General features: G+C 36.8%; 1 protein-coding gene across 6 annotated transcripts in view; it reads left to right on the forward strand.

Annotated features, from left to right (window-relative positions):
- The window catches only part of ROS1 (ROS proto-oncogene 1, receptor tyrosine kinase), a 75602-nt gene that overhangs the window by 24902 nt on the left and 31964 nt on the right, over positions 1-18736 (forward strand). For 5 of the 6 annotated variants that reach the window (XM_035322393.1, XM_035322395.1, XM_035322397.1 and 2 more), the window contains exons 18-29: positions 2782-2882; positions 4498-4712; positions 5045-5208; positions 5804-5966; positions 7498-7760; positions 8619-8682; positions 9331-9533; positions 10234-10445; positions 11004-11290; positions 12265-12441; positions 14821-15038; positions 15396-15537. In XM_035322393.1, coding sequence (XP_035178284.1) covers positions 2782-2882; positions 4498-4712; positions 5045-5208; positions 5804-5966; positions 7498-7760; positions 8619-8682; positions 9331-9533; positions 10234-10445; positions 11004-11290; positions 12265-12441; positions 14821-15038; positions 15396-15537 — 2209 coding nt within the window. The remainder of the gene's footprint in view (positions 1-2781; positions 2883-4497; positions 4713-5044; positions 5209-5803; positions 5967-7497; positions 7761-8618; positions 8683-9330; positions 9534-10233; positions 10446-11003; positions 11291-12264; positions 12442-14820; positions 15039-15395; positions 15538-18736) is intronic. The other variant, XM_035322396.1, reaches the window with a different exon arrangement.

Here is an 18736-nt window from a genome sequence, read left to right on the forward strand (position 1 = left end):
TACTGTGCTGCACAGGGCCACTGTATTTTCCAGTACTAGTCTCACACCTCTCCACAGAAGCTGGATAGTATGGACTCTCCTTGTGAGAAAAGGTATGTTGCCCAAGCTCAGCAGCACACTTGCACTTATATCTTCTGGGTGATCTGTTGTGAAGAACTGACAAATTGCAGGTTAGCCTAAGTGGCAAAAATCACCTTTCCTACCCTTCTCTTTTGACATATGACCTGTTTCTCTAAATCACCTCATTTTAACCTCATTTTTTTTTTGTTCTCAGCTTCAAGGCCCTTGGCAGCAATAAGACTGCCTGTCTGCTGCTGTCATTTTTTTTTTCTGCACTTTTCTCTATGTCAGTGATACCAGCCTTCAACCATTCACTTATTCACACCTCCTACAAACAAACATCTCGTCTCCTGCTTCTGTGTTGCCCCTAATCTGTGCACTGACATCTTGAACTCAGCCTCCTGCTGTGATACATACAGGAAAAAAGCCAAGTAAAAATGTCTAGAATGAAGAGTGACCAATTATAACTGACAGGTGATTATTTTATTAAAATAAAACCCCAAATAAACTCATCCAAAAAAGGCTGTATGATATTGTTTAATGGTATAATTATCCCATATAAATATGCAAATGCCTGTTTGTACAAGTAATAGCACATATCTTCCTTGTGCAACGGAGTCCTTTATCTTGAGAAGAGTACTGTTTAACTCAATATTAAAACACAGATGTAATAGATAATAGGTGTTATGCAACATGTTGAGCATGCTTTCTCCATAACTGGTTCTTACTGGAAATTACTAGCTGCTTTTCTAATGAAGAACTTCTGTTCAGCTGCTCAGTACAGGACCTGCAGCAGTATAGAGCTGCACCTCTTTTAGCATGAAATTTCAGTGATGGGAATGGAAGATGGCTAGTAAGGAGACAATAGGATTCCCAAAATATATGAAAGCAAAGCTTTGAAAGTTCTTTGGCAGGAACTAGATGTTTTTGTGACAATTATTTTATTTTGCAATCAGTTGCATAGCCTAGTTAGTGTGTATGGATTGATTGATTTTGGCAGAGCTATTCTGATTTATTTCAGTTTAAGATCTGGCCCAGAATATTCAAAGCACTTAAGTAGTTTACACTGTACAATTTGCCTGGAACAAAAGTAATTTATAGAATAGCAAAGTGCATTGTATGCAGGAGGGGCCATGTCTTTCTCAGAGTTGCCTCTTACTATTGCTAGTCAAGGGGCATTTAAATTAGCCAAATTTATCATGTCCAGAGACCAATACGTCTCAGAAAATGGAAAAAGTCTGTCTATTTTTGAAGCATAAGGGAAGAGAGGTGTTAAATATTTGCCTAACTCCTGAACAGTACAAATGTTTTTTGCCTTTTATTAATGGGGATACAGGGATTAGGAGAAAGAAGATGGGTCTGTCTGTGGGAAAATGTAATAGCTGCAAAAAGAAAACAGGGCAAGAAAAGAAGATCCAAATGTTTAAAAAAGCAAGGATCCAAATGTTTAAAAAAACAAGGCAGATTCAGGAATATGTAATTTGGTGTTGAACATGGATGGGAGAATAGGTAAATGGGATAAAATGTAACATGCTCGGCTGAATATCACTACGGCATATACATACTGTGAGATATTTTTAACAGCAAAACCTACAGGAGCAATCATTCAAACCTTGATTTTCTGACATACAATGTCAACAGAAATATGTCAAGAATGTGATTACATAAGGACCAGCAGACAACAAAGTGACACAGCATTTGCTTTCCTGTCATCATCTTCTGCAGCTTATTAATGAAGAGTTAAAAAAAAAAAAAAACAAGCATTCCACTTACATTCCTAATAAAAATCCAACCTTATAGAAGAGTAGCTATAAATAGTTTTTGGATGTAAAGTTTGGGAGCAGCAGGAAAAATGTTCTCAGAAGGCCCTAACAACTTGTAAACTGTGCTAATGACTTGACATGGACTGAACTTGATAACATTTAGCAGAATAACTTCTGGAAGCAAATTCTTTGTCAGTCACAGAACACATTATTAGATGTCTGATTTCTATTGTTTTTGCATATGATATTGAATCTGTTGTTTATTGCAAAAGCAAGAAAGCTTTATTTTGGATATTAAATCCAATTTAAAATAAACAAAAATCCTGCACTGAGCTTTGAAGTAATATTGAAGCAATAAACATTTTTTTCCCCTTGACTCTTATTTAATAATAAAGGATTTACTAAAATGTAAACATTTGAATATCCCGTTTAACTGAATACCTCAATAAAAACACATATATTTTCCATAAATAATGCAACACATTAAATATTCTATGTATAAAATCAAAGCTAGAAAACAAAGACAAAAGATCTGAAACACTTCTTTCAGAAAGTGATTCTGACTTTCAGTCTGGATATCAACCATCTGTTTTAGAGAAAGAATATTAAAATACCAGAGGTGCTTTGGAAATTTTGATAGGTAGTTTCACTAATCACTTGATACACGATTGCCATCATATCTGAAGTACTCAGATGCTCTAGGAATGAACACTGTGACAGATGCTCATAAAATGTTATCTAGAAAATCATCAGCTGTTATAAATAAGTACCCACCAAGGACCTGATTATTTTCTAGTGTTACCTCTTTTAGTGTTAAAATAAACGTTCATGGTAATAATGTTATTTTTGCCAATAAAGAGCTACCCGTCATGCTGCCTGGACAACATTGATACCTAAGGGCTTTTAGCCCAGAAGTGAAAGTATATTCAAATTGCTGTTTGAACTTTTTGTTTCTTAGGTGGTTGGTTTAGCTTTGGATCTCAGCCATGGTTTTCTTTACTGGCTTGTACAAGACAGTCTATGTCTAAATCTATACAGAATTTCTCTTTGCAAAGAAGGGTAAGTAAATGTATAGCACAGGTAAGAAAGTCTTATTTTCTCTCCCCCCCCCCCCCCCCGGGTTTTTTTTTTTTTGGGGAGTGGGGGGGGTGAATCTCTATTTAAAACAGATTGCCTGGTGTTGAACACACTAGTTACTAATTGCAATAAATAAGAAGAGCTGATGGTCACACTTAGGTGATGGCAAACTGTGTGTTGAGATGGTTGTTAGCATGCTTTTACAGTGAGAGAAACACCGTATGGATGCTCAGCTGAACTTAGGTCATGTTCATCAATTTTTAAACTTAGCTTTAGGAACTAATCACTATTAATTGTCTGTTTTATCTTGGTATTTACAACACCTGAAGGTTTTCAAGCGCCTAGGGCTGTAACTTGTTTATCTTACATGGAGCTTAGGACTTGAATTGACACCAGTTTCTTAGAGAATCAGTGCTCAGCAGGGTTTCCTCTTGATAATCCTGAACATGAAACAGCTTCATTATTCCTGAAATCAAAATTAAAAAAAAAAAAGTACAAAATTGTATTTATGGGAGAATTCAAAAATATGCTGATAAGACCTTGCGAAAAATGATAATTTTTTGCATATGTGCCAAGCACATCATACAGAAACTATTTGCCAGTGTTGATTTATGGTAGTTCATGAAACTACATTTTTACTCCTTTTCATATGGGGAGAGTGTTGCTTTTTTACAAGCATGAAATTAAACCTCTTACACTTAATTGGACAGTATCTGTATTTACATGTGTTCATAATGTTGCAAGCTGGCTGTGAGTGGAATCAGATGAGTTCTCTGACTGATTTTAGACTTGCCATGATTAATGGTAACCATTTAAAGCATCAAAATATGTTGATCAGTCTTAGCTAGAACATGCAGCTCCACTGGGAACCAATTGACAGTCATAAATCATCATCTCTGGCATGCCAGAACAGAGAGATTAGAAGTAATCCATCCTAATGGTCCTGATGGTGCGTAAAAGATTTTCCAAATTTGCTTTGGATAGCACTTGTCTAAGATGGAAGATATTTCTAAGATGCTAAAATGATGCCTCTTACAATGTATTTAATCTCTTTCTGAGAAGATAAATTGGGATCAAAATGGGCCTGTAAGTTTTGACATTGAAGTAACTAGACAAATTAAATTATCATTGATACCAATGGAGGAAAATGTTAATAGAGTTTAATAAATAATGGAAGGTTATTGAGGAAACTAGCAGGGTCAAATTCGTCTGAGAATCTGCTCTAATGGAGTAGAAAGAATCTTAAGCTGTGAAGTAGTCTCCATTGTTTCAGTGGAGTGGCGGAGAGAAGTTAGGCTGATTTTTTGAAATACTCAGTTTTCAACATCCATACATCATAATACTAAGCCATTTAACATTTATCTTCTAATAAAATCAAAGGAATGAAGGATTTGTTTTATGGGTGCTACTTCCATTTTGAAAAGTGTTGTGCTCTAGAGAACTTCAAAACTTTCAAATTTGTTTTCCTTCCTCCTACATGAATATTAAGAATTTGAATGATGAGAAACTTATTAATGGGTCATGTGTTGCATAAATCCTTTTCTCTCTCTTTACACTATGTGTTTTCATCTTGCTGTTTTCATACATGTTTTCACAGGTGTGGTAATGTCATAGTCACAGAGTTTGCAGCATGGAGTATTTCAGAAACATCTCAGAGTACACTGGAGTACTACAGTGGTCGTCTGTTCTGGATTAATAATCTTCAATTCCTTACAACACAAGAATTCAATCAGAGCATTAGCATTCCCTTTTCAGAGCCTGCAAAATTTGCAGCCTTCACCCTTGTTCACACAACACTTAAACCTTTGCCAGGTACATTATTTTCTTTATTGAACCCCCTCAGTAAAGGTATTCACTGTCAGCCTGTAATTCTCCACTCGTAAAATTCTTTAGTCATTTGACATAAGAACAACAACAACTTATTAATGAGTATACCAGGCTATAGCTACATAATGTGCAATTAGAAAAGCTAATGGGTATGGCTAAAAATAATACAAAATGTTGTTTTTCATAGACCCTTGTTTCTATTCAATGACATTTTACTTGATTACCCACAGCACCTTCAAGTTTTAAATCAGGTTTGAGAACTCTACCTATTTCTCATGTTCTTTAAATTGTTATTTTTTTCTTCTCATTATGGACAGGAAACGTTTCCTTTACACCAAAAGTGATTCCAAATTCAGTACCAGAATCTTCCTTTAGGATTAAAGGAAATTCTTCAAGTTTTCACATAATTTGGAGCGCTTCCACAAATGTGGAATGGGGAACTGTCTTTTACTGCGTGGGATCAAAAGCTCTACAAGTGAGGATATTCATACAATCCCTCCACATTATCTACGTATATTACTGCCTCGAGTCACTCATATATCTATTTTTAAACACAAACATAGTTTGTTTCTTCTCCAGACTTTAGAAATTGGTCAAGCAATCAAACCAAAATGTAAATATAAAGTAAGCTGTCCCATTTCCCCACGACTGAGGACAGCACTGGAGAAATATGGGCTTAGCAGCAGCTCTGGACTAGCTTCTGGAGTGTGAAGTGCAAGGCGAGGAGCTCCCAGGGCCCAAAGATGTGTGAGAAAGCCTTTCACAGTAACGCAAAGACAGAAGTGTCCTCTGAGCTGCTAGTGGGATAGCCTTTGCCCAAATGTGAAATCTAGCCTTCACCCACACTTAAGTTTAGCACATTTGGTGAGCTGTATGTTAGATTCAAAGGGCAGATTGCTAGCAGATTGCTGTGCACTATAGTGCTACAGGAGTTGGTGAAACAATGATAACTCTGAGGAAGAGTAGCTCTGTCTTGATTTTGTTGATCAGATTGATGAGAAGAATTTAGAAAACTGAAGGTCTGTTTTGTTTCATTTAGTTTTGCTTCATTTTATTTTGTTTCATTTCATTCACAGTCTTTGGAGAATGAACAGTGCCTCCAACCCCATAATCTGACAGTTCCATCCTACCAAGTTGATTGGCTGGAACCATTTGCACTCTTTGATTTTAGTGTGACTCCATACACATACTGGGGCAAGGCACCAACAACATCTGTATTCCTTCGAGCTCCTGAAGGAGGTACCAGAATTTCAAATCCCATTCTTAACCTGTAGTGGGTGCTGGGACCAGGTCTATGTTAGCAAGTGCAACCCTGTCTAGAGGAATGAGGAGCTTTCCGGGCTCGTTGACCATAGGCAGAGTTGCAAGGACTTGTTCTTGCTTATCTTTGGCAGTTGTCTGTGTGGTGGTTTTACCGTGCTAGGCAGTTGAACACCACAACCGCTCTCTCACTCCCCCTCCTCAGATGAGGAGGGGAAGAAGTAAAGGAAAGAACAACTCACGGGTTGAGATAAGGATGATTTAATTAAAAAGGGGAAATATATATATATATATATAATTAAGGAAATATTATTATTAATTAAACAATTCAACTAAAGGGAAAAAAGGGAAAGGGGAAAAGGGAGGGGGGAAAGGGAATAACTAAACAAAACAAGTAAAGGCTATGTGGAAGTGCAGAGGAAAGAAATTACTCTCTACTTCCCACAAATGAGCGATGCTTGACCACGTCCTTGAAGCAGGGCCTCAACGCACGTAGCCAGTGTTCGGGAGGAGGACAGACGTTTCGCAACGAGAGCCCACCCCTCCCCTCTTCTTCCTTTTTCCACCTTTTATTGCTGAGTGTGACATCATATGGTATGGAATATCCCTTTGGTTGGTTTAGGTCAGCTGCCCTGCTGATGTTTCTTTCTCACTTTTTGCCCACCCCCTAGGAGGGTCAGAGAGAGTCCTGATGCTGTGCCAGCACTTCTCAGCAGCAGACACAACACTGGTGTGATATACCACTGCTGTTCTAGCTACAAGTGCAGAGCGCAGCACTGTATGGGCTGCTGCAGGGAAAGTTAACATCCCAGCCAGACCCAGTACAGTCTGTTGCACACATAAGTGCCCGCAGTTGCAGTAACAGAATTTGAAACAGCAAGTGCATGACAATATATGCACCATGCGCCTATGACTGTCAGTAATAAAGAGAAACTGAGATTCATTATAGTGATCATCAAAGGCTGCATGTAATATATTAACCACTTATTAAGTTTTTAAGAAATGTTATGCACTTTTTAATTGTGTTTGGTTTTGATCTTAAGTAGGTCAAAGTTAAGTCAGCTAAGGTATAGTGCTGAATGACTGGTTCATTGAGAAAGCTTATGAGCTGCAGTAGATCTTGAAGTGGACAGGAGAGGGGATAGAGTTCATTCTATATTGTGAGAATTCTTGCAGTTCCACTGTTACCTACAGGATTTGGCTAAATAGAAATGTCCCAATCTGAGCCACAGAGTTGCTGCTAATATAGCTATTTTTTTTTTTTCTAAGCAAATTAAAAGCAGATACATATATGTTGATGAAAAACAGAAAGCAATTACCATGAAATTTTAAATACTCTTCTCTAACTTACACCTCACTACTTGCTATCTTTTTCTTTCAGCATTAAAGTTGTCAAGACTCAAAACTAAAAGAGTTAATTACAAGGTACAGATTGTGTTTCAACAGAAATACCTAATTCTGCTTTTTTTTTTTTTTAATTATTATTATTATTATTATTTTTTTAATGCAGTTCCTTCAGCCCCTACAAACCCTAGAATATATGTGTTACATAATAACCTGCATGAAAGTGAAGAGAAAGTCCGTTTGGAGTTCAGGTGGAACAAGCCTGAAAGGGACAATGGAGTACTAACACACTTCAGGGTTTACTATCAACTATTGTGTCAGAATGACACTGCTGACACTCTCAAGGACTGGAATGTGAGCAATGTCAAACCCAATGTGTTGCTCTTTTCTCTCAAAGATGTGCTTCCCCACCTCATAGTAAGGTTTCAGGTATGAAAAATTACTGCGCTCATCTCAGATGTTATCTGTGTGGCTTCATGCGTTTGTCTAGGAGATTGTGTTGGGCTTGGGGCAAGAGTTTGTGGTTTCTGCTTTTGGAACTGCTGATTCACTGACTCACTCTTGGATACCTGGCTTAACTTTGCTACATGTTGCATTGTTCGTTACATAAGGCGGAAAACAGTACTGCAATATTATACAGGTTTGTTGAGGCCCAAAATAAACTTTTCTAGAGGTCTCCCAAAGCCATTGCTAAAAGCTACAAGTTCAACACAGATTCTGCTGAGCTGGTGGCGGGTCACGGACCAGTAAAATAGAGCCATCAGATCAAGAGAAGTTCCACTGTTGGAGAAATACAAGGACTCATTTGATAACTGTAATAGGAGACTTCCATATTAAAACTTGGCAGGAGGTCATGTTTCCATCATGATAAGAGGCCTGGAACACACAGAAAGTGTGCATGAAAAGCAAGCTGGAAACATGAAAGCATGTAATACGCCTGGTAGATAGGGGAGAACACCATGTTGGTTGCAACATCAACCAACAGTAGGAAACTGCTCCAGCCTGGGCAAGGAAACAAGATTTTCTGGTTTCTTTGAGCACCGATTGATAAAGGCAACCTGAATTGCCACTCTATGAACCACAACTTAAAATTTTCTTCATAGCCATGGTCCAACCCTCAAAGTAGCATTTGAACTGACCAACATAGCAGAGCACATACATATACAATCCTAGCTCAGCAGTCAGGGGATCTGGTTGTCTTTTTGTCATTGATTGTGACTCTGCGGGCTCTGTAATGGGATATTTTAAACTGCTGTTTAATGTATGTAACAACCTCCTGTCTCACAGGTGCAAGCTTTCACCTCTGTGGGTCCAGGACCTTTGTCTGATATAGCACAGAGGAATTCATCAGGTATGGATGACTTAAATGCCCCTTCATGGTTTCTGTGTAATAGCTGGCAAACTCGACAGTACAGAAATTTGGTAATCTCATAAATAGTCTGACAATTGGGTGATGTTTGTTCCACCCTATGGTAGACACCACAGAGAGATAGCTACAGGAGATAGCTACAGCAGATAGTTTGGCAGGAAATTATTAACACATTTATTTAGCTTAAGTTTGGGGAATTTCAAGCCTTTTCTCAGAAGTAGGCGAGATTAATTTTTCTAAGCAGCACCAGCGTAGCACAGAACAGCAGTCTTTCATCTGTAGTCTGCATTCTACTATAGCAGTATAGGTCATTTGTAACTGGGCTAGGGATCGTAGTTTATTTCTAACTGGGCTGTGACAGGAAATTAAGAGAGCAAATCTATTTTTACTAGGCTTAAAGTTGCTGGGTAAGCATCCATAATGGCACTGAAAAATTCTTAGAAGTTTGCATGTGATGACAAGAAGGCAACATCAATCTGTGCATGTCATTATTTTATTTATTTGCTATGACATATGACCACATATAATTTGTGTGGGGCCATCATTTATTTTTGTACTTGCTTTCATTATGAATGAATGCTATTGTCTAGGATGTTTGGTGTAAATTCTGCTGTGCCCTTTTCCTTCCAGATCTTTTCCCTGTCCCAACTCTTATAACTGTTTCTGCCAACAAGTTGTTTCTTACTGACATAGACAATAATCATACCATATGGGAACTTTTGGCAAAGACCAATATAAAGGACATCTGTTATACTGCTAATGATGACACGATGTACTATATCCTAGAAGACTCTCTTTTTCTTCTGAACATACAGACTACTTCAGTGTTTCAGGTATTTCTTTGTCCATTACCTTGCTATTATTTTGGGCCTAATCATGCTTTTAAAGATGTCAAAATTACATGTAGAAAACAGAAGAAAGCAGCATGATGAACAAAGTGCATTTAATGGCAAAATGAAGTGGGGAAAACAGAACTGGAGAGATGCAATTTTCTTAATGACTGTTGGTTCATATGAGATGCTTATATGAAGGAGACAAGTGGCCCTTTCCAACAGTGCAATACAAATATGTATAGTATAATAAAATTTGTACTTCCATATTTTTTTTTCTGTCATCAACAGTGATTGGAACAAGCTGAGCATGCCATTGATAAGTTTTCCTGTTAAACATGTATGATTTCACTGACATCTGCTTTGTTCACAAGATATTTCAACAAATATTTAATTTAAAATTCATACTATTAAATACAAGAGATGTAATTTTTGTATGAAATTCATTTTAATTTAACTTGTTTTCTTTCTAATTTCAAGAAAACTGAATCAACATGGAAGCAATGATTAATATTAGTGAAACAACAGATTTTTTTTGTATAAAAATATTGGAAACTTAATTCCATGGCATCTCTTTAAATTTTGATTGCTATTTTCCAAGTACTAATGACTTGGGAAACAAATCTGATTTCATAGTGTCCTAGCATCAGGTAGGATAATTCTGCTCTTAAGCAGTTTTAATAATTTTTTTTTAACCCTTAAGTTTTTCAAAGATGCATTTCTTCGCAATGTCACTGCCATCACAGTAGACTGGATTGCAAGACTTCTCTTTGTTGCCCTGAAAACATCATGGAATGAAACTCAAATATTTGTTATTGATCTGGAACTCAAGAAAAAGTCTTTACAAGCCTTGAACATACAACTGGGTAACCATAATTCAACTGTATCTTCTCTGTTGTCGTATCCTCTCTTAAGGTAAGACATAATAGCTAATAGCTTCTTTAAAATATATTTAATTCTTGCTAATAGATTTTTAAAAATATATTTGAAACATGATTTTCATGAAACATCTGCTCTTAAGGACCCAAAAGAACTTTTTATATGATTTTTTTTTTTTTTTTTTTTTCATTGTATACGTGTCAGATATTTCTGTGTGTGGTTCTGCTTATATACTGCTACTTGAGCTTGGCCATATACCTAGTTTTAAAAAAAATGTCTGTGTGGGTAAAAATTTCAAATGATACGTAAATCCTGGTAGGCTGTTCTGTTCAAGTGATGCAAATGGAAGTCAGCAGCACGTAATCATTAACATAACATTATTGGAAACGTTTATTCTGGAATAGTCTCTTATTGCGATCTTCCATTCAAAAATTTCCTTTAAACACCTAGAATCTCTCTGGAAGTATGCTGCTTTAGTTGCACTGTTTGAAATATTTGGGAGGTTTGTAACTGTATTCACTTACAGGAGTGCATTTAGTCCGGACTGTTCAGATTTAAGTTTTTCTACTTTAAGTAATGCATTTTATTTGATAGCCGCTTGTACTGGATGGAAGAGTTTAATTATGGCAGCCGCATGTTTTATTATGATATTCTGAATAACACTGTGCAACACATTTTGGGATACATATCAGTAGAAGAACAAATGAGGAACTACTGCAGCTGTAACATGACAGAAGCAGAACTAGGAGGACCTATGAGTATAGATGTGTCTGACTCCAAGAACCCCCAGCTGCTCTTTGTCAGAAGAAGAGATGAAATATGGGCTTCGGATGTGGATGGTTGCCATTGCTGGAGAATTACCAGAATACCAAATTTTCAAGGTCTGAGTGCTCTGTTATATTTCTAGGTAGTTTGTGATTAGTTCTGTTTCTTACACTAACAATGATAATTTTAGTAAAATAGCATTCATGAAGTACTTTCTTTATAATATTGATTTATCGGTAGGCAAGATCAACAAAAATTGTTGTATTCTCTATTTTCAGTTGTGTAGCCCGTTGATAGCAACCAGGAGAAAGAGCAGTGTGAGGATATTTACTGATGCAAGCATGCATTCTAGTAAGATGTCAGTAGAATGGAGATAATACAGCCTCACACACTGGCAATAGATTTCACTAACTGTATGAAGACATTGTTTTGCTGGCATTTAATATTAGATGAACCTATTACGTCTTATCTCAATGAAAAGTTACCATACTATCTTAGGTTACATCTGAAAGTGGCACTGAACACTTCAATATTAGATGTGGGGAGGGTACTTCATGTACGTAGAGTCCCGTATGGCAGCTTATCTATGTTTCATTTCTTGTAATGATAACACTTAATCTTGGTTGCTGAGTTTTCTGTTTTGCTCTGTTCTGCAGTAGTGCTGGTAAAGCTGTCCTTTAACCAAAAGGAGCTGCCTTGTTCCTGGGAGAGGGCAAAACAGTGTTTTAATCTTGGAAAAAAATGATGAAAGTTTCTTTGGACAACTCTTGCTCTTGTTTTCTTTCTTTTTTTTAAACAAACAAACAAACAAAAAAACACAACAACAACAGAATTGCAATTCTCATCACTTAAGGATAATAAAAAGCCCCCAAATCTACACTTGTAAAGAGAAATACCAAAGTGTCTCAGCTTCATTATACTTACTGGAATATATCAGAAACCTCTTTTCCAGGGAATGTCTTTGAAATTATGGTGTGGCTGAGATATTGACCCATATTGACTCAATGTGAATAAAAGCATCCATCTGCTCTTGTAAAATTGTCTGTTCAGTGTTTATGCTGAAGCATAACTCTACAATGTTTTCTTACAGATAAGAAAATTGGCAGCTTGACTGTAGATAAACAGTTTTTATATTGGAGCATTGAAACGAAGAAATACACTGAAATTTATCTAGCAAATAAAGAAACCACAAGACATTCTCTTCAAATGAAAGCAAATCATGAGCTGAAAATCTTAGCCTACAGCACAGCACTGCAGTCATATCCAGGTAGAGGGGATTTGGGTTGTTCTGTAAATGTAATAAATCTATTTCAGGGCTTTCAACAATTCACTGTGTACATTTTTAAAAGGATGGAAATAAGGACTGGCCATGTGTTGCATGGAAGTTCATGATGGTGTAAATATTGCCTGTGTTTCAGTGGCTCAGCATGATAATACCAAACCATATCTATTTTCAAAGTTATGTTGAACCTAGAGATTCAAAAAAGGTGGTGAACATTAAAACACAGAAAAAGAGCAAACACTGTGTCCTTAAGATGATCTGTAGCTACAAGGTGTTGTTGCAAGAGTTTGTTAATGATCCCTGTTATGACACAGTTTTCTGCTGTTTTTCTTAAGTATGCAAAGCTGAAAACAAATGTATGTGATTCCAAAGACAAAGAGATAAGACCTCCACTTATAAAAGTGATTTATAAACAAGTGCCTGAGAGGCAATTACAGCTTACATGCTAGTAGTCTCAGGCTCCACTTACAACTCCTAATATTTTAAACAATACTGGAGTGATAATGAAAGAAAGAAAAATTAGTTTCGATAGCAATCCAGGATTCATGGTAGATACAGGGATTATACTTGTAAGTGCAGAGGTTTATAACAGCTACTAGCATGATGAATATATTAAAATAATTCTTTAACTTCATTTTTTTTACATAAAAATCTGGTAAATATAAAAGAGAATATTTTAACGGGATGGAATTCTTTGGAATGAAAGAATTTCATTCAGTTTTAGGTAGCTAGCAGAGCTTCTCCTGAGTGTAGCTGCTTTGACCAGCACCCAGGCTATTCTTAACAGCATTTTGGGCAAGTTTATTCACATGAGGTCTGTGTGAGCTTGGCATTGGTACAGGAGCTTGGTTTGGCCCTTGTATAAAATGTACCAATCCCTCTCCTGAGGGAATGGGCTTCCTGCAAGAGCCCTAGGCTTACCTGGTGCAGAAAGAGAACAACTTACGTCCAAAGAGTTTGTTTCTATCTAAAGATCCCCACAGAGGTCTTCTTATTGGAGACTGGACTTCTGCAAGTGTATTTAGAGGAACACACAGATAACGGATTTAATGAAAGAAATAAAAAAAAAAAGGCAAAAAAAGCAATGTACAGAATTATTTGCACAAGTTTAAGATAAAAAGAAATGAAAATATTAAAATAAGAAAAAATAGATATTTTTTTCTTTTTGTATTGAAAGCAAATGGGGTGCATGTGAAACAGTGATGTTAGCAAAGACCAGCTGTGTTGACTGACATGCTTTTTTTTTTCTTTCTTCTTTAGTGATGTGTGCAAGTAGTACTGTTACTTTCCTTTCATTCTAACCTACTTAATTGCCATCCAGAGAAGTGATGTCAGTTGATCATTTAACACATCAGAAGTACTCAGTGAAAATTATCGTCCTGTCACAGATTCTGTGAGAGAATGATTTCTCTGCTGGGTTAGGAGGAAAGGGACTGAATATGTAGTGAAGGATTTTTTGTCAGGGTAAACACGTTTCTATGGAACTGCCTGACAGAAACTTTAGTTCTGAAAATGACTCAGATCTTTATTCCACCTGAGTTTCTTCCCATGAGAGTTTTACTACTCTAAGAAAATATAAATTGTCAAAGACTCAACATTGCATTTATTTCTAGCAAACAGGCTTTCCGATTCTCCTTCCCTTATGTGCATGAGCCTGCCTTTGGCAGGAATGACAGGGTTGCTCATTTAGGGAGGAAAGATCTTAACAATGTGCTCAGTTGTTCTGGCCGAAGGGCAAACATTTGTCCTTGCACCATCTTTTCCTTCTTGTCAGCAAGTCACATATTTTAAAAAGTATATCAAATGGTAAGGTGTATCTTTTGTTACTTTTTGTATACTATCATTGAGTATTTTTCTATTGTTTTCTCCTTAGAGACCACTTTTTTCCTTCCCAAACTTGTCACTTAATTCCCTGTTGTTACAATGAACTTTACAAGTGAGAAGCTGTTTGGAAGAAAAGAGAGATTTAATTGTGAGGGAAAGTTACTTTCTACTCTGCCTATCTGCCTTTTCTGTGACAAGCAAGTTCAGACTCATCAATGTGTACTACCCTCAATAGCATAGCAACTGAGGTGTGGATTTCCAGGTGTGGATTTTCTTTAGATACCTAAAGAATAGCCTAAATACTTTAAGAGCTCAGATCTTATCAAAGATAAACAAGCCTTTACTTCGGTGACTGCTATCTTTGTGTCTATGAAAGTAATTAAATATAGTATATACAAGTGGTAATTTATTCTGTTTCTATTTGTGAAAGCAAAGAGAATACTTTGTGCTTATGCTTTCTGATATGAATCATGGTAGAATCCCATGAAAATTTGGATTGGTCCAATAGTAATTATTTATATTTTTTGATGTCTTTCTTAGATAAGAGTTGCTTGATTCCATTGCTAGACATGGAGAAACCTTCTATCCTTGATACAACGAACACCAGTTTTACAGTAAGCTTGCCATCTGTCACACCACAGCAGCTATGCCCTGGCATATCCCAGCCTACACCAACATATCTGGTATTTCTCAGAGAAATGACTAACAACACCAGGAACTCATCCTACCGTTTGTCTACTCTACAGCAAAAAACATTGGTATGGCTATTTTGGAACAAAAATACACCTGGTATCATATATGAACAGGGCATGATATCACTTCTAATAATTTTATAAACCATTCTGTAACTTTCTAGCAGAGAGTTTTTCCACTTCTGCATATCCCATAGTAATTCTAATTTCTGATTGGTATTTGCTATGTGGTAGATTCCTTAGCTTTTCTTTGTACAAGTACTCCTCTACCTTTTAACATGTCCTTGCTAAAATCCTGTTGGGGCTAGATGATCTTTAAGGTCCCTCCCAACCCAAACCATTCTATGATTCTTTGATTCATTGACAGATAATTGGTGTGACGTGAGTCTTTTCTAACAATACATAATTGTTATCTAATCACAGGAATTACAGGGACCTATAGATGTCATAGACAACCTACAGCCATTTTCAAGTTATGTTATACAAGTTGCAGTGAAAAACTACTATTCAGATCATGAAGAGCTGGCCTTGGGAAAGGAGACAATTGGCACAACTCTATATGGAGGTTTGTTTCACATTTTATTCTAGTTTTGAATAGAATTCTCATCTCATTTAAAGAAATGTGTGTGTTTGGTTTGCAAATCAGAAAGTGGAGAAATTTTCTGCTCAAAATGTAACCTGTGTATATCTTCTGAAGGGTTTGGAGACCAAACTTGATGAATCCATTAAAGTCATAATAAATGTGTATGCTCTTTAATGTTTTCTCTTATTGGCTTCCTGTGGAAAGATAAACTATGGGTAAAATGACTAAGCAGTTGCAGTTTCTGCCTTAGACCACATCTTCAATAAGTTTTGTTTGAGTGTATATACAATTTTATATATATATATATACTTAAATATGTGTTAGATATGCAGCATTAAGATTTTTTCCCTTGGATTGACACTGTTCTCACAATTACTATTTCTAAGGGAAATGCAGATTTGTTTTTACTGTAAATCAGGTTAAAGAGACAGCACGTCCTTTTTACTTCTCTTTGTCTGAGTGCCAATAGCATCTCTTTAGTTGGTTGTAATAATTTTGATGTGCCCTTCTCAGTCCCTTTCATATTAGAAGAAGAAATCTAGAATAGTGCTTTTGACTTGTGCATTCACTGTGACATTTAGGGTAGAGAGATGACTTGTTAGGGATTAGCTAAAATAAATAAATACTTCTGTCAATTTCTCTAATTATGGCAGAAGACTGCTAAGAAATCTGAGTGGGAGAGGACAGTTGAGGGAGGTATGGGTGAAATCAAGAGCCTAAGATATGACTAGACAGCTAAAATGAGTTTTACTGAAGCACAGCTATCTCTGTACTATGTGATGAGGTGTGACCCGCTGATGCAGTGGGAGAGGACAGGGCCATGAAATTGTAGCACTAAGGGAGCAGGTAACTACAGCCTAGAAAAGGATGACAGGAGCACAGCTCCCTTTCTGGAAAAGCATGAAGCATTCACAAAATGACAGGACAAGGCTGCATTTGGGAAAAACATGCACAGTACTCTCCGTAAGAGACAAGAGAGTGAAAGTGCAAAGTTGCTTTTGAAAGAAGAATGAGAAATTAAAGTAAAGAGAAAAGAGAGTGGTCAAGAATGGGTAATATACATATAGCTTGTTATTCAGTCTGCTTTTTTTTTATTATTTCAGAGCTGGGCCAGTGCTTCTGTAGTATGTCTAGTTTATGAAGTCAGTATTCACCTCACATGATATATTTGTGTATTAGCTGATGATGAGCTCAAGAAATGTGTTTAGATTAACATCTCCTCCACTTCCTCCTCTGTGTGTGGGATTTTGCAAGTTTCCCTTTCTACTGGTATACTCCAAAGGACCGTCTGTCAGTCACTTCTGTGCTCTCTTAGATAACTCATGCTAAATACACTTATTTTATTTAGGACACATTCTCCAGGACAGGAAATGGGGGATTTCCATAACACTTCTGCTGTTGATCTATGGACTGGGTTACATTATGGGGAATCTATGACTACTCAGCAAATGCTAGTTATTCAGCTGCAGGTAGCAAGCTACCATTTTGCCTGATCACCAGCATGTATTGTACTGTGTCTTCTCCTCACTTTTTTGCATTTACTGCCCTTTACTTTCATAGTTATCCTCTCCACCCTGTTCTGGAGTTCCCAGTTCAGAACAGTGATCTGGTTCTGCCTTAGCTCCCTATCTAAAAAGAAAAAAGCAATACTGTTTTTGTTGGTGGATTTAGACTCTGATTTGAATGCAAACATACCAACTGCTTATCTTGTCATAGTTGATGAAACGTAGGACATGGCATAGGGAAGAAACTCAACTCCACTGCACTTTAATGTAGATGGGATTCTTACCTTCATCTGCCCTGATACCAAAATGGCCCCAAAGCCTTCCTCAAATGCCAAAAGGGAAACTGAGATTTATAGGGAGACAATTTAAGCTTTCCTTTTCTTTGATAACCTTACTAGTCTGAGCTAGATGTCTGCTATAGTCTGAAATACCTTAATGAGGGCAAGAAAATGCTTCTGCCTACCCCCTATATCACTCTCCCTGTTTGCACTGTTGAACAGCTACAGTCCCAGTTTCCCTGAAGCTCTTGTCAAGTCCCAGAAAGAAATGTGAAATAAGAGATGGAGGCATGCTGCCACTCTTCTTTTGGGTACCAGACCTGCTATACTTTGGAAGTTATCTTCCAACCCTGCTATTTTTTTTTATCACTTAATTGGATTTCTTGGTGTCTGAAGCATCACACAAATAGGATCACATCCTTCGTAGATCTCTGAATACTATTAGCATATCTCTAAGTAGTCTGTTGCAGAAGGTAAGAGAAGCTGGCCAATGATCAGTGGATTTCAGTTCTTTGCAGGGGAATCCACTGTAAAATTTGTGTGACCCACTGATTGAATAAGATTGAATATTATTGAGATGTGGCAGGAATTCACATTTTTGCTCCTTTATGTGATAAACTGAGCCATCCTACAGCAATGTACACACTTTCCATGGAGGAACATAAAGGTAGAATATGAAATGGGAGACTGGGTTGCACCACATAAATGGAATTTTTCAGGCTCAAGTCAAATGAAACATGAAACTCAGAACAAGCTTCTCTAGTTGGGGCAAAATAAAACAGTGTGACTAAAGCAAAATAAAGTCCTAGAACAAAACAAACAAACAAACAAACAAACATATCCCAAAGCCTGAATATTTTAATAGGTATTTTTATCAACATTCAGATCTTTTCACAGTTTGTTGAAAATTTTCCAGCTGGCTGTAGTATGTGTATGTGTCCCAGCACCTATGTTCTCAATTTCATGAATGTAACTCGTAGTTTAAATTGTAATCAGATGCTACTAGAACCACTTGAAGTGTGTATGCTATTTCACACCTCTGAAGCTGTGTGCATTCCCTCTGTCTTTCCCTCAATTCTGTAATGAAATGAAAGAAGCTTGGATTAATCTTTACTTTTAAACAAATAGTAAAATTGAAGGCATGAAAAAAAAAAGAACAACTTGGAAAAAGAAATGCATTGCTCTTGCCACAGAGTGTCACTCTTCCTCCACATATCTTTTAGCTAGTGAAACAAAAAATTTGTCTTCCTTACAGCTTCCTGCAGCTTCTGCACATTTCACTTAAATAATCTGCAGTCTTGCTGGGGACATATAAATTATAACCTACATTCTCATCATTCTGATATATTGGGAACCTAGATAGTGTAGCAAACTTTAGCTTTTTACCTATCTGGAAAT

The sequence above is a fragment of the Oxyura jamaicensis genome, chromosome 3, assembly GCF_011077185.1.
Source record: "Oxyura jamaicensis isolate SHBP4307 breed ruddy duck chromosome 3, BPBGC_Ojam_1.0, whole genome shotgun sequence".
NCBI classification, from domain to species: Eukaryota; Metazoa; Chordata; class Aves; order Anseriformes; family Anatidae; genus Oxyura; species Oxyura jamaicensis.